Source organism: Hippopotamus amphibius, chromosome 1 (genome assembly GCF_030028045.1).
Source record: "Hippopotamus amphibius kiboko isolate mHipAmp2 chromosome 1, mHipAmp2.hap2, whole genome shotgun sequence".
Taxonomy (NCBI): domain Eukaryota; kingdom Metazoa; phylum Chordata; class Mammalia; order Artiodactyla; family Hippopotamidae; genus Hippopotamus; species Hippopotamus amphibius.
The window spans coordinates 36872119-36885520 of NC_080186.1; the positions used below are offsets into that span (position 1 = coordinate 36872119).

The 13402-nt window shown below is 37.5% G+C and overlaps 2 protein-coding genes across 2 annotated transcripts in view; one reads left to right on the forward strand and one right to left on the reverse strand.

Annotated features, from left to right (window-relative positions):
* ZSWIM5 (zinc finger SWIM-type containing 5) overlaps positions 1-13402 on the reverse strand; it is a 223047-nt gene that overhangs the window by 71788 nt on the left and 137857 nt on the right. The window lies entirely within an intron of this gene.
* On the forward strand, positions 12387-13193 carry LOC130836629 (zinc finger CCHC domain-containing protein 17-like). The gene has a single exon (XM_057708961.1). The coding sequence runs from the start codon at positions 12480-12482 to the stop codon at positions 13191-13193; it is 714 nt and encodes a 237-aa protein (XP_057564944.1). The 5' UTR covers positions 12387-12479.

Genomic DNA, 13402 nt, shown 5'->3' on the forward strand with positions numbered 1-13402 from the left:
TCAGTTTCTTAATTATGGAAATAATACTTATATGCCTATCAGATTCATGTTAAAGTAATTTGTAAAGAACACATTTCCCAGCGTATCATTCAATAGCAATCCCAACTGGCCAGGGCCAGTGCCTATATAAGTTCATAAGAAGCAGATGGCGCCCACACACTGGGTGAGGGTGCGAGAGATTGCAAAGTGAGGAACAGTATTGTTATTTGGGAATACAAATGATGCTGCCCCATTACCCTGAGAGCTATTTGGTTTGTTTGTATTAGAGAGGTCACCCTAAGCTTCTCAGAGCAGCTGAGTAAGCTGGAGGGCCCTTCTTGTGGCCATCTGCTCCCCTCCCAGACTTCTCCGGCAAATCAAGAGGTTTTCCTTGTATTAACCTCTGAAGAGCAGCCACAGGCCCTTCTCAGCACCAGCTTCAGCAGGCAATGGTCTCCGCTCTCCATCTGTGCCAGCAACACAGTTAAAGAACAATGAGCCTTCCCAAGCCCAGGCATTCACTTAGAGATACCCTTGCATTGCCTAGTTTTCCAGTACTCTTTTACTTGGATCCCTATCAAGGGGATGAGGTGTATATTTTAAAAGATTGAATTATTTTTCTTTTGTTATTTTAGAAACATTTTATGTAGCAAAAATAAAATGGGAATTGTCTGGAAAATTCATTTTCAAATCTAATATGCATAAAACATAATCACTTTAAAAATGATAAATTCATTTCCCCCACCCCAACCACTCTGTGGAGCAGAAGACTTATAGAACAAGTTGTCTTGTACACTGATGGACAAGCAATCTATTCAGAACTGCAGATCAGATGCCGCTCCTCAGTTCACAGATTAGAAAAAAAAACCACACCCTTTAAGCAATTACCTGCAGAAACAATGTGCACATATGCAAGGTACATATGTTGCCAAAAAGGATGTTATAGGCTAATAACTACCACATGGGTTATTGATTTGACCAGAGAAAAGGGCAACATATAATTGTAAAATGATTTCAGAAATTACCTTACTCCATTTAGTAGTCTACATCAATGGGGGAAAATAAAAACTAAACAATAAATTGCTTTTCAAAAGGAAAAGGAGAGACTTTCCTAGTGGCCCAGTGGTTAAGACTCCGTGCTCCCAATGCAGGGAGCCCGGGTTTGATACCTGGTCAGGAAACTGGATCCCGCATGACACAACTAAAAGATCCTGCATGCTTCAACTAAAAGATCCTACATGTTGCAACAAAGATCCTGCATGCTGCAACTGGAGACCTGGTGCAGCCAAATAAATAAATATTTAAAACAAAAACAATAGGAAAAGGATACCCATAGCTGGTTTTGATCAACCACAATATTGTGATGAAATGTTTATTTTTGAGAGTCTTCAAAAGAGTATTCAGATTTTTATTAAAGCATTAAAAATTACCCAGATACCCTCTTCTAAGAGGAAAAACTTCTGGCTACTTCTCTGAGACTGTATACACTGAATCAAGTCATCAGAATATACTGAAATTATACTAAAATAAGGTAATATATAGCACTTAGAATAGCATCTGGCATACTGTAAATATTCAAAAAAATGTTATTATTATGTTAGTCTTCCAACTATAACAGCAGTTAACTCCTTTATTCCAAAACCTAAAGACCCCCTCATTTTGAGCTGAGCCTTAACCTCAAATGATTTAAAGAAAAATGCCTATGCATAAATATCATATGAACTGTAATCAAATTCTTACAGCAATCAAAAGACTAATTTTCAGGCGATCTTAATCCTCATTTTTTCTAAACTCCATGACATTTTATTTCCAACGTGGCCTTTTTAATATGGAGATGAATGCATATCCCACATAACATTCTTTATTTAAAGGTTTCATATGTTAGTAAGAACACCATTCCTAACATTTATAGCATTTGGTCAAGGCCTCATATTAACCTCTAGCTTTATTCTTTTGTTCCATCTTGCAACTTGACCTGTGTGGGGCAGCAAGAATGTCCAAACAAATTCAATTAGGACAATGCTTTTCATTTTGTTTAGAAACTGGAGCAAACCATTTTTCCACATTCTACAGTAACTTGATTTCATACAAACACCAATCAAATAGAAGACATTCTCATTAAGTCTTCACTTAGGGTTCTACATGCATTCACATCATTCATTGGCTCCGAGGAGCAGTTCTTCACTGCAAAAATATCCAGTGTCAGCTGCTCTTCTGAATCAAAATTACATTCTTACTGTACAATCCCATCAATTGGCCAGCATTTCCTTGTGCACAATGTTCTTATATGACTTTTAACTCCTTTGTTGCTCCAACACCAAAGGCAGGAAGCAAAACTGCTAAACAGAAGGTTCCTCCCCATGTATGCTTCTTTCGAAAGGTTCCCTGAATCACCTCTGGAATCTCTAAATTGTGAATTGTGCATTTATGGGTTTTCTTGCTCTGTGTGATACAATTTATTTTTCTCTTCTTTAAACTGAGTTTAAATTTGTTTACAAAACAGTCATGATCTGAACTAAAGTCCAATGTACTCTGGCCTAGTCTCAGAATTACAAGCACACTAGAACTCAGAAGGTATAGACATCAGGAAAAGAAAAGCTTCCTTCTGTGGGTCAGCAAACTCGCTTACTGAGAAGCCTGTAGAAGAAACAAAAAAAGCTAGATGAAGTTTTCTCCCATATAACCCAGGTCTAGATTCAAAAGTTTCTCTGTGGTTTATGTGGGGACTCTCAAAACCAAGAATACAGTGAAGAAGAGGGCTGTAGAATGTTTTTGTAGGCATGGAAGTGCAGAGTCCTGGAAGGTGAATGGAAATACTTTTACCTGAGAGGTAGCTAAAAGATAAAAATCTAGAAAGTCTACAAAGACTAAGAGCCAAAGAAGTTTCTTTGGCTCAAAGGTCTAAGACCACACAGTGGAATCCCAGTCTGCACCAAAAAGTTATGCCAGGTAAAATATTTGATTTTTTCTCATGCAAAATTGAAGGGAAAAAGAAAATAATCAGGTAGTTATCCAGGGAAATAGTGCTAAAATTTAATGATCATTTGAGACAATGAATGTTGAAAGGGATAAACCTCAGATCAGCAGGGCTATTACCATATTTTTGATGGTGATCATAGTGAGCTATTTTTCTTATTTTTCATACTCTGATGAAGATAAAAATTGATTTTCAACCTCAAGATGAATATAATATTCCAACGGCAATTCTAAGTGATAGAATAACTGATTCATTGATTCATTCATCAAACTTTTTTAAAAGAATTTTATTGAGATATAACTGACATACAATAAACTGCATATATTTAAAGTGTAAAATTTGATTTTTTTTTCTTATTAGTAATGTATATATGGCAATCCCAATCTTCCAATTCATCCCACCATTCATCAAACTTTATTTAAGCTCTTAAAACGTGCTAGGTACTAGGCTGGGTACCAAGGATACTAAGATGAGAAGGAACAGTGTCTAGTGGGAGAGCAGACAAGTAAACATTTATAATTGAGAAAGTAAATGTTATGACAAAGATCAGTAACTGGTATTATAGGAGAACAGAGCAGGAACAACTACTCCAGGCTAAGGGGCTGGGGTTCAGGAAAGACTTCCAGGCAGTACTGACATTTGAATTATATCTTGAAAGGTGAAAGGGATGTAGACATGTAGCTAAGATCTACATTACCTGACATGCAATATAAGAAGTGCTATAGAGTAAGATGGAAACGCAGGGGTGAAACAACCAATCTAGACTGAAGAAGGGGCCAGAAAAGGGCTTCCAGAAGTGGGCAAAGGAAGCAGAATGTCACATGCAGAAATAAACCAGCAATGTGGGAAACCTGGCAGCAAGAAGTATAGTATAATATGAGATGCAGTATAGCATAATGATTGTGTTAGTTCCCTATGGCTGCTGTAACAAATTACCATAAACTTGGTGGCGTAAAACAATACAAATTTATTATCTTACAGTTCTGGAAGTCAGAAGTCCAAAATAGGCCTCATTAGGTTAAAACCAAAGCGTCTGCAGGACTTCCCTGGCGGACCACTGTAGGGGTTGCTGGTTCAATCCCTGGTTGGGGAACTAAGATTCCACATGCTGCTCGGTGCGGCCCCCAAAAAAGTGTCCACAAGGCTGTATCCCTTCTGGAGGCTCTAGGGGAAAATCATTTTCTTGCCTTTTCCAGCTTTTCCTTGGCTCATGGCCTCTTCCTCCATCTTCAGCATTAGTAATAGCTGTACCTCCAACGTGTCAATCTGACACTGTGTCTCCCGCCTCCCTCTTTCACTTATAAGGACCATTGTGGTTGCACTGGGACTACCTGGATAATCCAGGATAATCTCCCCATCTCAAGGTCAGCTGATTAGCAAATTTAATTCCCTCTGTAATCTTAATTCCTCCTTACCGTACAAAATAACATAGTCACAGGTTCTGGTGACTGAGATGTGGACACCTTTGGAAAGCTATTATTCCGCCTAACACAATGATTGAGTGTACATGATGGAGTCATACTGCCTGGATTCATGTTCTAGCATCTTTATTAATAGCCGTGTGACCTTGAGTAAGTTACATTACTTCTCTGTACTTCAGTTTCCTTACCTGTAAAAAGGGAAAATAATATCAACTACTTTGTTTTGTTGTAGTGAGGTATAAATGGGTTAATATGTGTGTGGGTAAAGGGTTAACAAAACTCCCTTTCTTCATGAGACTTTGACCTTTGATTAAAATTTTAACTATGTTCCCCTGAGTAGAAGGTCAACTATGTTCCTAAGCCCCATTATGGTTACAAATGACACCTAATTGGTTAGAACTGGAAGAATTATAAATACTGAATTGTATGCCAAATCTTTGGGCTCCCTTGAGTGGTGACTCTTGTAACTTGGCACAACCCTTATGGGAACCCTGAACACTATGCCTATGGAACTGCTATGAGAGATACTGACTCCCTTGGGACATGGGCCTTTTAAGTCAGGGCACCTCCTAGACCTGTCCAATGTGGATCTCATTTCTTTATACTTGAGCATCACCTAGAGGAATGAGGGCAAAGAACAGCTCCTGAACAGCTGTGTAGACAGCTCTGTAAACTGCTACAAGCTCTCACTGAAGAATGCCTGATACTGTCTTGCTGGCAAGCTTTGGATCCTATCCTATATAATTTTTCTTTTCTTTTAAATTGTGCTGTAATACAGATAACATTCCATCTTAGCCATTTTTAAGTGTGCAGTTCAGTGGTATTAAATACATTCACATTGTTGTGCAGACATCACCACCATCCATCCCTATAACTTGTTACATCTTGTAAAATTGAAGCTCTGTACTGATTATACAATAACTCTCCATTCTTCCCTCTCCCAAGTCCCTGGCAACTGCCATTCTGCTTTGTATCGCATGATTTTAACTACTCTAAGTACCTCATATGAATGGAATCAAATAGTATTTGTCTTTTTGGGACAGGCTTATTTCACTTAGCATAATGTCCTCAAGGTTCATTCATATTATAGCATATTGTAGAATTTTCTTCCTTTTTAAGGGTGAGTAACATTCCATTTTATGTATTACCACATTTTGCTTATCCATTTATCCATCAATGACACTTGGGTTGCTTTCATTTTTTTTTTGGCCTCGCCCTGCGACATGCAGGATCTTAGTTCCCCGACCAGGGATCAAACCCATGCCCCCTGCAGTGGAAGCACTGAGTCTTAACCACTGGACAGCAAGGGAAGCCCCTTTTTCATATGTTACTATTGTGAATGATGTTGCTATGAACAAGGGTGAACAAGTATCTCTTTGAGACCCTACTTTCAATTCTTTTGGGTACATACCCAGAAGTAGAATTGCTGGGCCATATGGTAATTCTATTTTTAATTTTTTAAAGGAACTTCTATACTGTTTTTCATAGCAGCTGTACTATATCCATTCCCAACAGCAGTATACAACTGTTCCAATTTCTCCACGTCCTGTTAACACTTGTTTTTTCTGTGTTTTCTCTGTGTTGTTATTTTTTGTTTTTATAATAGCCATCCTACTGGGTGTGAGGTAGTATCTCATTAGAGTTTTGATTTGCATTTATTTCCCTAATGATTAGTGATGTTGAGCATCTTTTCATGTGCTTATTAGCTATTTGTATATCTTCTTTGGAGAAGAAGAAATGTTCATTAAGTCCTTAGCCCACTTTTGAATCAAGTTGTTTGGTCTTTTGTTGGTGAGTTTTAGGAGTTCTTTATATATTCCAGATATTAATTCCTTATCAGATATATGATTTGCAAATATTTTATCCCATTCTGTGCACTGCCTTTTTACTTTGTGGATAGTATCTTTTGATGTACAAAATTTTTAATTTTCATGAAATCCAATTTCTTTTATTACCTGTGCCTTTGGTGTCACATCCAAGAAATCACTGCCAAATACAATGCCATGAAGCTTTTGTAGTATGATTTCTTCTAAGAGTTTTATTGTTTAGGTCTTACACTTAGGTCCTAGATCCATTCTGAGTCAATTTTTGCATACTGTATTAGGTAAGAGTCCAACTTCCTTCTTTTGCATGTGGACATTCAGTTTCCCCAGCACCAACTGTTGAAAAGGCTGTCCTTTCCCTATTGAATGGTCTTGGCACCCTGTCAAAAATCATTTGACCATATATGCGAAGGTTTATTTCTGGGCTGTGTACTCTAGAGTACAGAGGTCTGCATGTCTGCATTTCTGTCTTTATGTCAATACCACACTGTTTTGACTACTGTAGCTTTATAGTTGTTTGAAATGTCCCATATACTTTTGAGTAGACTAATGTCAAGTGTAGCCTACTACAGTCTTTTTTTTTTCCTACTACAGTCTTGAGTCTGAATGTTTAATTGAATCTAAGAAGACATGCCTCCCTGGTTGATGTGGCAAAGTGTTAAGCTCTTAGAAAGGTGCTGTTACATGGTATGTGCTATATTAAGTGTTAGCTATTATTGTTATATATAACTTGCTTAAAATAATGACTGGCACAATCCTGACATTTGTTGAAAAAATATTGCTATTAGTAGTAGTGTCACCACCACCTCCACCATCTATTCTTCTATAATGGTGGCCTCTACATGGGACTTTGAGCAGTTTTATATGACTGAAGGGTAGAGGGTAAAGAAGAGGATGGAGAGATATGCCCAAAGAGGTAGGGAGGGATGACTATAAAGAAACAGGTAAAGAGTGTTGATTCTTTTCTGAAAACAAGGAATAGCCATTACAAGATTATTTTAAATAAGACAATATCATGATCAGATCTATGTTTTAGGAAGATCATTCTGGTAGGAATGTGGAGAATGAATTGAAAGAGAGGCTGGAACAGAAGCAGAGAGATTAGTTAGGAGGCTGTTAAAGTTATTTACAGGAGAGAAGTGATGGTGAGAACTAGGATGGTGTCAAGTAATGTCAATGGTTACTTTTTGCTGGAACACCCAAAAGGATATCTCTAAAAATCTTCTAGGCTCCAGATCCACATTTGCAACTGCCTGCTGAACATCTCCTAAGGAAGTCACTTAAACTTCACATGTTCCAAACTGAACTCCTCATCTTTCACCCCAAAATTATACCCCTCTGATTTCCCAGACCTTCTTAAAGAAAACATCTGGGTGATTCAGAGTTGAACTGTGGTCAAATGTTCTACAACTTGTTCTCTTCCTTGCCTCCTACATACGAAGTTTACAAAGTTCTCCAAAAATGGTTCTATAATCTATCTATTCATTCACTCTATCAAGCAAATACACAATCAAATAATATCTTCTGAACAATGTGCTAAAGTTGAGCAATAAAGATGCAAAATTAGACACAGTCCTTGAGTATATCATAATCTAAAAAGAGAGAGACATGTAAACAGATAATTACAATACATGGTTAAAAACTCCTATGACAGAACTGAGAAAAAGTTATAGAAAAATAGTAAAGGGAATGGCAAAAATATGGGTTGTATGCCACTTCCTTTTTTAATTCTTACAACCACCACTTTAGTTCAGGCTCACACTACTGCTTATCTAGATTACTACCTCCAATAGTCTCTAAGCTAGTCTCTTTTCTCTAAACTAACCAACACTCAGGCACAAGTAGAAGTGGCTGTGGTACAATGGAAAGTACACTACACTTTAAATCAAAAGCTATGTATTTAAGTCTGAGTCCTGCCACTCATCAGCTGGGTTATCTTAGTCAAGCCCTAATCAGAGAGCTACTCTTTTCATCATACTGTCCTATTAAATGATACTAGTCTATTTACTTCACTGGATAACAATAAGGCATAAATAAAGTGTAACACAGGGTACATCTGGTTAAAAAATAAGCTGTGCTGCTGCTGGTGGGAATGTAAATTGATAAAGCCACTATGAAGAACAGCATGGAGGTTCCTTGCAAAACTAAAAACAGAACTACCATATGACCCAGCAATCCCATTACTGGGCATATACCCAGAGAACATCATGATTCAGAAAGACACATGCACTCCAATGTTCACTGCAGCACTATTTACAATAGCCAGCACATGGAAGCAACCTAAATGTCCATCAACAGATGAATGGATAAAGAAGATGTGGTACATATATACAATGGAATATTACTCAGCTGTAAAAAGGAACAAAATTGGAACATTTGTAGAGACATGGATGGACCTAGAGACTGTCATACAGAGTGAAGTGAGTCAGAAAGAGAAAAACAAATATCATATATTAACATATATGTGGACTACAGAAAAATGGTACAAATCAACTGGTTTGCAAGGCAGAAATAGAGACCCAGATGTAGAGAACAAAGATATGGACACCAAGTGGGGAAAGCGGGGAGGTGTGGGGGGCAATGAATTGGGATATTGGGATACCAAACTGTACACTCTAAATATATGCAGTTTATTGTAAAAAAAAAAAAAAAAAAAAAAAAAAAAAAAAAAAAAAAGCTGTGCTGGAGCAATACCCTAGAAGGAGCAAAACCTCAGACACCAAAACCTCAACCACAGAAGTCAGAGGCTTAAGCCCACTTTAGGTACCTACATATATCAACACCTGGAGGAACAGTTTAAATAATGATTTTTTGAGAACAACTTAAAAATTAGTTAAGTAAATTCTGCATCATAAAAAACTAAATGTCCAGATAAAACCTCTTGGTTTAGAATAACATGATAAAATTCAATCAGTAATAATGATAAAACCTGTTAGTACATAAGAAGACATGGGAACTTCAATAAAAATTTACATTAAACATCAAACTAAATGCTAAAAGTCTGTAACAACAAACCAAAATCAACAGGTGGTGATGGTTATTTTTAAAAGATAATTGAACAAGAAAGGGATGCTACTATTTGACTTGTGCTGGAGGTCCAAACCAGTGCAGAAAGGCTGGGAAAAGAAAAGCTATAATGACCAGAAAGAAAAACAAAAACAAAAAGCTCCCATTATTTGTAGAGGATATGATTGTGGAGGTAGAAATCCAAAAGAATTTACAAAAAATTATTAAAAATTAGTGAATTTAGCAAGGTTACTGGATAGCAATTTAATATATAAAAATCAGTTGTATTTTGACAGACCAGCAGTTATAAAATGCAACTGTAAAATACCATTTACAACAGCATAAAAATTTCAAATATTTAGAAATAAATCTAATTAAAGATATAGATAAGCTTGTCAAAAAAACTATAAAAACATTATTGACTTAGAGGAAAACAGGAAGAACACTCTTTGACATAAATCACAGAAAGATCTTTTTTGACCCACCTCCTAGAGTAATGGAAATAAAAACAAAAATAAACAAATGGGACCTAAGGAAACTTAAAAGCACAGCCAAGGAAACCATAAACAAGATAAAGAGAGAACCCTCAGAATGGGAGAAAAATATCTGCAAATGAATCAATAGACAAAGGATTACTCTCCAAAATGTGTAACAGCTCATGTAGCTCAATATCAAAAACAAACAAACAAACAAAAAACAATCCAATCAAAAAAATGGCCAGAAGACCTAAATAGACATTTCTCCAAAGAAGACATACACATGGTTAAGAGGCACATGAAAAGATGTTCAACATCACTAATTATTAGAAAAATGCAAATCAAAATTACAATGAGGTATCACCTCACACCAGTTATAATGGGCATTATCAAAAAATCTACAAACAATAAATGCTGGAGAAGGTGTGGAGAAAAGGAAACCCTCTTGCACTGTTGGTGGGAATGTAAATTGATAAGCCACTATGGAGAACCATATGGAGGTTCCTCAAAAAACTAAAAATAGAATTACCATATGACCCAACAATCCCACTACTGGGCATATACCCAGAGAAAACCATAATTCGAAGACACATGCACCCCAATGTTCACTGCAGCACTATTTACAATAGCCAGGTCATGAAAGCAACCTAAATGTCCATCAACAGAGGAATGGATAAAGCAGTATTACTCAGCCATAAAAAGGAATGAAATTAGGTCATTTCTAGAGACATGGATGGACCTAGAGACTGTCATACAGAGTGAAGTAAGTCAGAAAGAGAAAAACAATACTGTGTATTAACACATGTATGTGGAATCTAGAAAAATGGTACAGATGAACTAGTTTGCAAGGCAGAAATAGAGCTACAAATGTAAAGAATAAATGTATGGACACCAAGAGGGGAAAAGGATGAAATGGGAGATAGGGACGGACCTATATACACTGATATGTATAAAATGGATAACTAATGAGAACTTGCTGTATAGCACAGGGAACTCCACTTTGCTGTACAGTAGAAACTAACACAACATTGTAAAACAACTATACCCCAATTTAAAAAAACCAAAAAACATTGAGAAAGTAATAATCATGAAAAACAATGATAAATCAGACTTTGTCAAATTTTCTCCTCTACAAAAGACACTAAGAAAATGAACTACGAGACACAGACAAGGAGAAAATATCTGACAAACACAGCTTCTAAAGGACTCGTATCTAGAATATATAAAGAACTCCTAAAACACAGTTTAAAAACCCCAAACAACCCAACTTTTTAAAATGGGCAAAAGAGGGACTTCCCTGGTGGTCCGGTGGTTAAGACTCCGCGCTCCCTGGTCAGGGAATTAGATCCTGCATGCCACAACTAAGAGCCCACATGCTGCAAGTATAGATACCACAGGCTGCAACTAAGAGATCCCATATGTCATAACGAAGATCCCACACATGGCAACGAAGATCCCACACGTGGCAATGAAGATCCCATGTGCCTCAACTAAGACCCGGCTCAGCCAAATAAATTTTTAAAAAATGGGCAAAAGATTTGAACAGCTACTTCATGAAAGAAGATATAGAAATGATTAATGAACACATGAAAAAAGTGCTCAACATCACTGGTCATTAGAGAAATGTAAATTAAACCCATAATGAGATACCACAACTAGAATGGCTAAAATTAAAAAGACTGACATTACAAAATGTTGGCCAAGAAGTGAGTAACTAGAACTTTCATATAATGCTAGTGGGAATAACCGTAAATAAACTGAAGAATTCAAAATAATATAATCACATCTCTATATACTTTGACCCAACAATTCCACTCCTAGGTATTTAGCCAAGAGAAATTTAAAAAAACATCCTCACACTCTTGTCTAAAAATGTTCATAGTGGATGATTGAACTTGGTGTACCCTCCCCCCCCCCCAAAAAAAAATGTTCATAGTAGCTATAGTCACAATAGCAAAAAAATCTGAAAAAACTCAAATATTATTCAAAGAAGAATGGACAAATTGTGGTATATTCATACAATCAAATACCACTTGGCATTAAAAAGGAATGAACCATGCATACACATAATAACATAACAAATGTCACAAATACAATGCTCAACATAGATACCTGTTACATAATCCCATTTATATGACATTCTAGAACAGGGAAACTAATCTAAGGTGAAAAATATTAAAACAGTGGTTGCCTCTTGGCAGGTGGGGGAAGTAACAAAAAGCCACCTGAGAGAAGTTTTTGGTGCTGGGAAAACTGGACAGCAACATGTAAAAGAATGAAATTAGAACACTTCCTAACACCATATGCAAAAATAAACTCCAAATGGATTAAAGACCTAAATGTAAGGCCAGACACTATATGACTCCTAGAGGAAAACATAGGCAGAACACTCTATGACATACATCAAAGCAAGATCCTTTTTGACCCACCTCCTAGAATCATGGAAATAAAATCAAGAATAAACAAATGGGACCTCATGAAACTTAAAAGCTTTTGCACAGTAAAAGAAACCATAAACAAGACTAGAAGGCAACCCTCAAAATGGAAGAAAATACTTGCCAACGAAGCAACGGACAAAGGATTAATCTTCAAAATATACAAGCAGCTCATGCAGCTTAATACCAAAAAAGCAAATAACCCAATCCACAAATGGGCAGAAGACCTAAATAGACATTTCTCCAAAGAAGACCTGCAGGGTGTTTCGCGCAATGCTGCGGCTGGGAGACCTGACGCTGACACCGAGACACTTGAATTAGCTTTAGCAGAAGAGAAATGGAGGAACCATAGAACATTAAGGATGAATTCAGGAAGACCCGAGACCATGGAGAACTTGCCTGCTCTCTACACTATTTTCCAAGGAGAGGTTGCTATGGTGACAGACTATGGAGCCTTTATCAAAATCCCAGGCTGTCAGAAACCAGGTCTGGTCCATCGAACTCATATGTCATCCTGTCGCGTGGATAAGCCCTCTGAGATAGTAGATGTTGGAGACAAAGTGTGGGTGAAGCTTATTGGCCGAGAGATGAAAAATGATAGGATAAAAGTATCCCTGTCCATGAAAGTTGTCAACCAAGGGACTGGGAAGGACCTTGACCCCAACAACGTTATTACTGAGCAAGAAGAGAGGCGGAGGCGGTCCTTCCAGGATTACACTGGGCAGAAGATCACCCTTGAGGCTGTCCTGAACACTACCTGCAAGAAGTGTGGCTGTAAAGGCCATTTTGCAAAGGATTGTTTCATGCAACCAGGTGGGACCAAGTACTCTCTGATACCTGATGAGGAAGAGGAGAAGGAAGAGGCAAAGTCAGCAGAGTTTGAAAAGCCTGACCCCACGAGAAATTCTTCTAGAAAAAGAAAGAAGGAGAAGAAGAAAAAGAAACATAGAGACAGGAAGTCATCTGACTCTGACAGTTCAGACTCTGAGAGTGATACAGGCAAGAGGGCAAGGCACACATCAAAAGACAGCAAGGCAGCAAAGAAGAAGAAAAAGAAGAAGAAGCACAAGGAGTGAGAGTGGAAAGAGTGGAGGGAGGCATTGAGAGAACGAACCAGGAGTCTTGTGCCTTGAAGCCCTGGCTTCTGGAAAGACTCAGTAGTGAGAAAATGGCCTCCCACCCCACTGACTTCTCTCTCATGGGAGATGGCTTCCCCTCGTGCCACAGGCAGGTTTGGGAGATAGATATCAAAAGAATCTGCCTGAATGAGTTGTTTCCTTATCAC

Coding starts and splice junctions, on each gene's coding strand:
- LOC130836629 (XM_057708961.1), top strand. CDS start 12,480: ATGAATTCAGGAAGACCCGAGACCATGGAGAACTTGCCTGCTCTCTAC.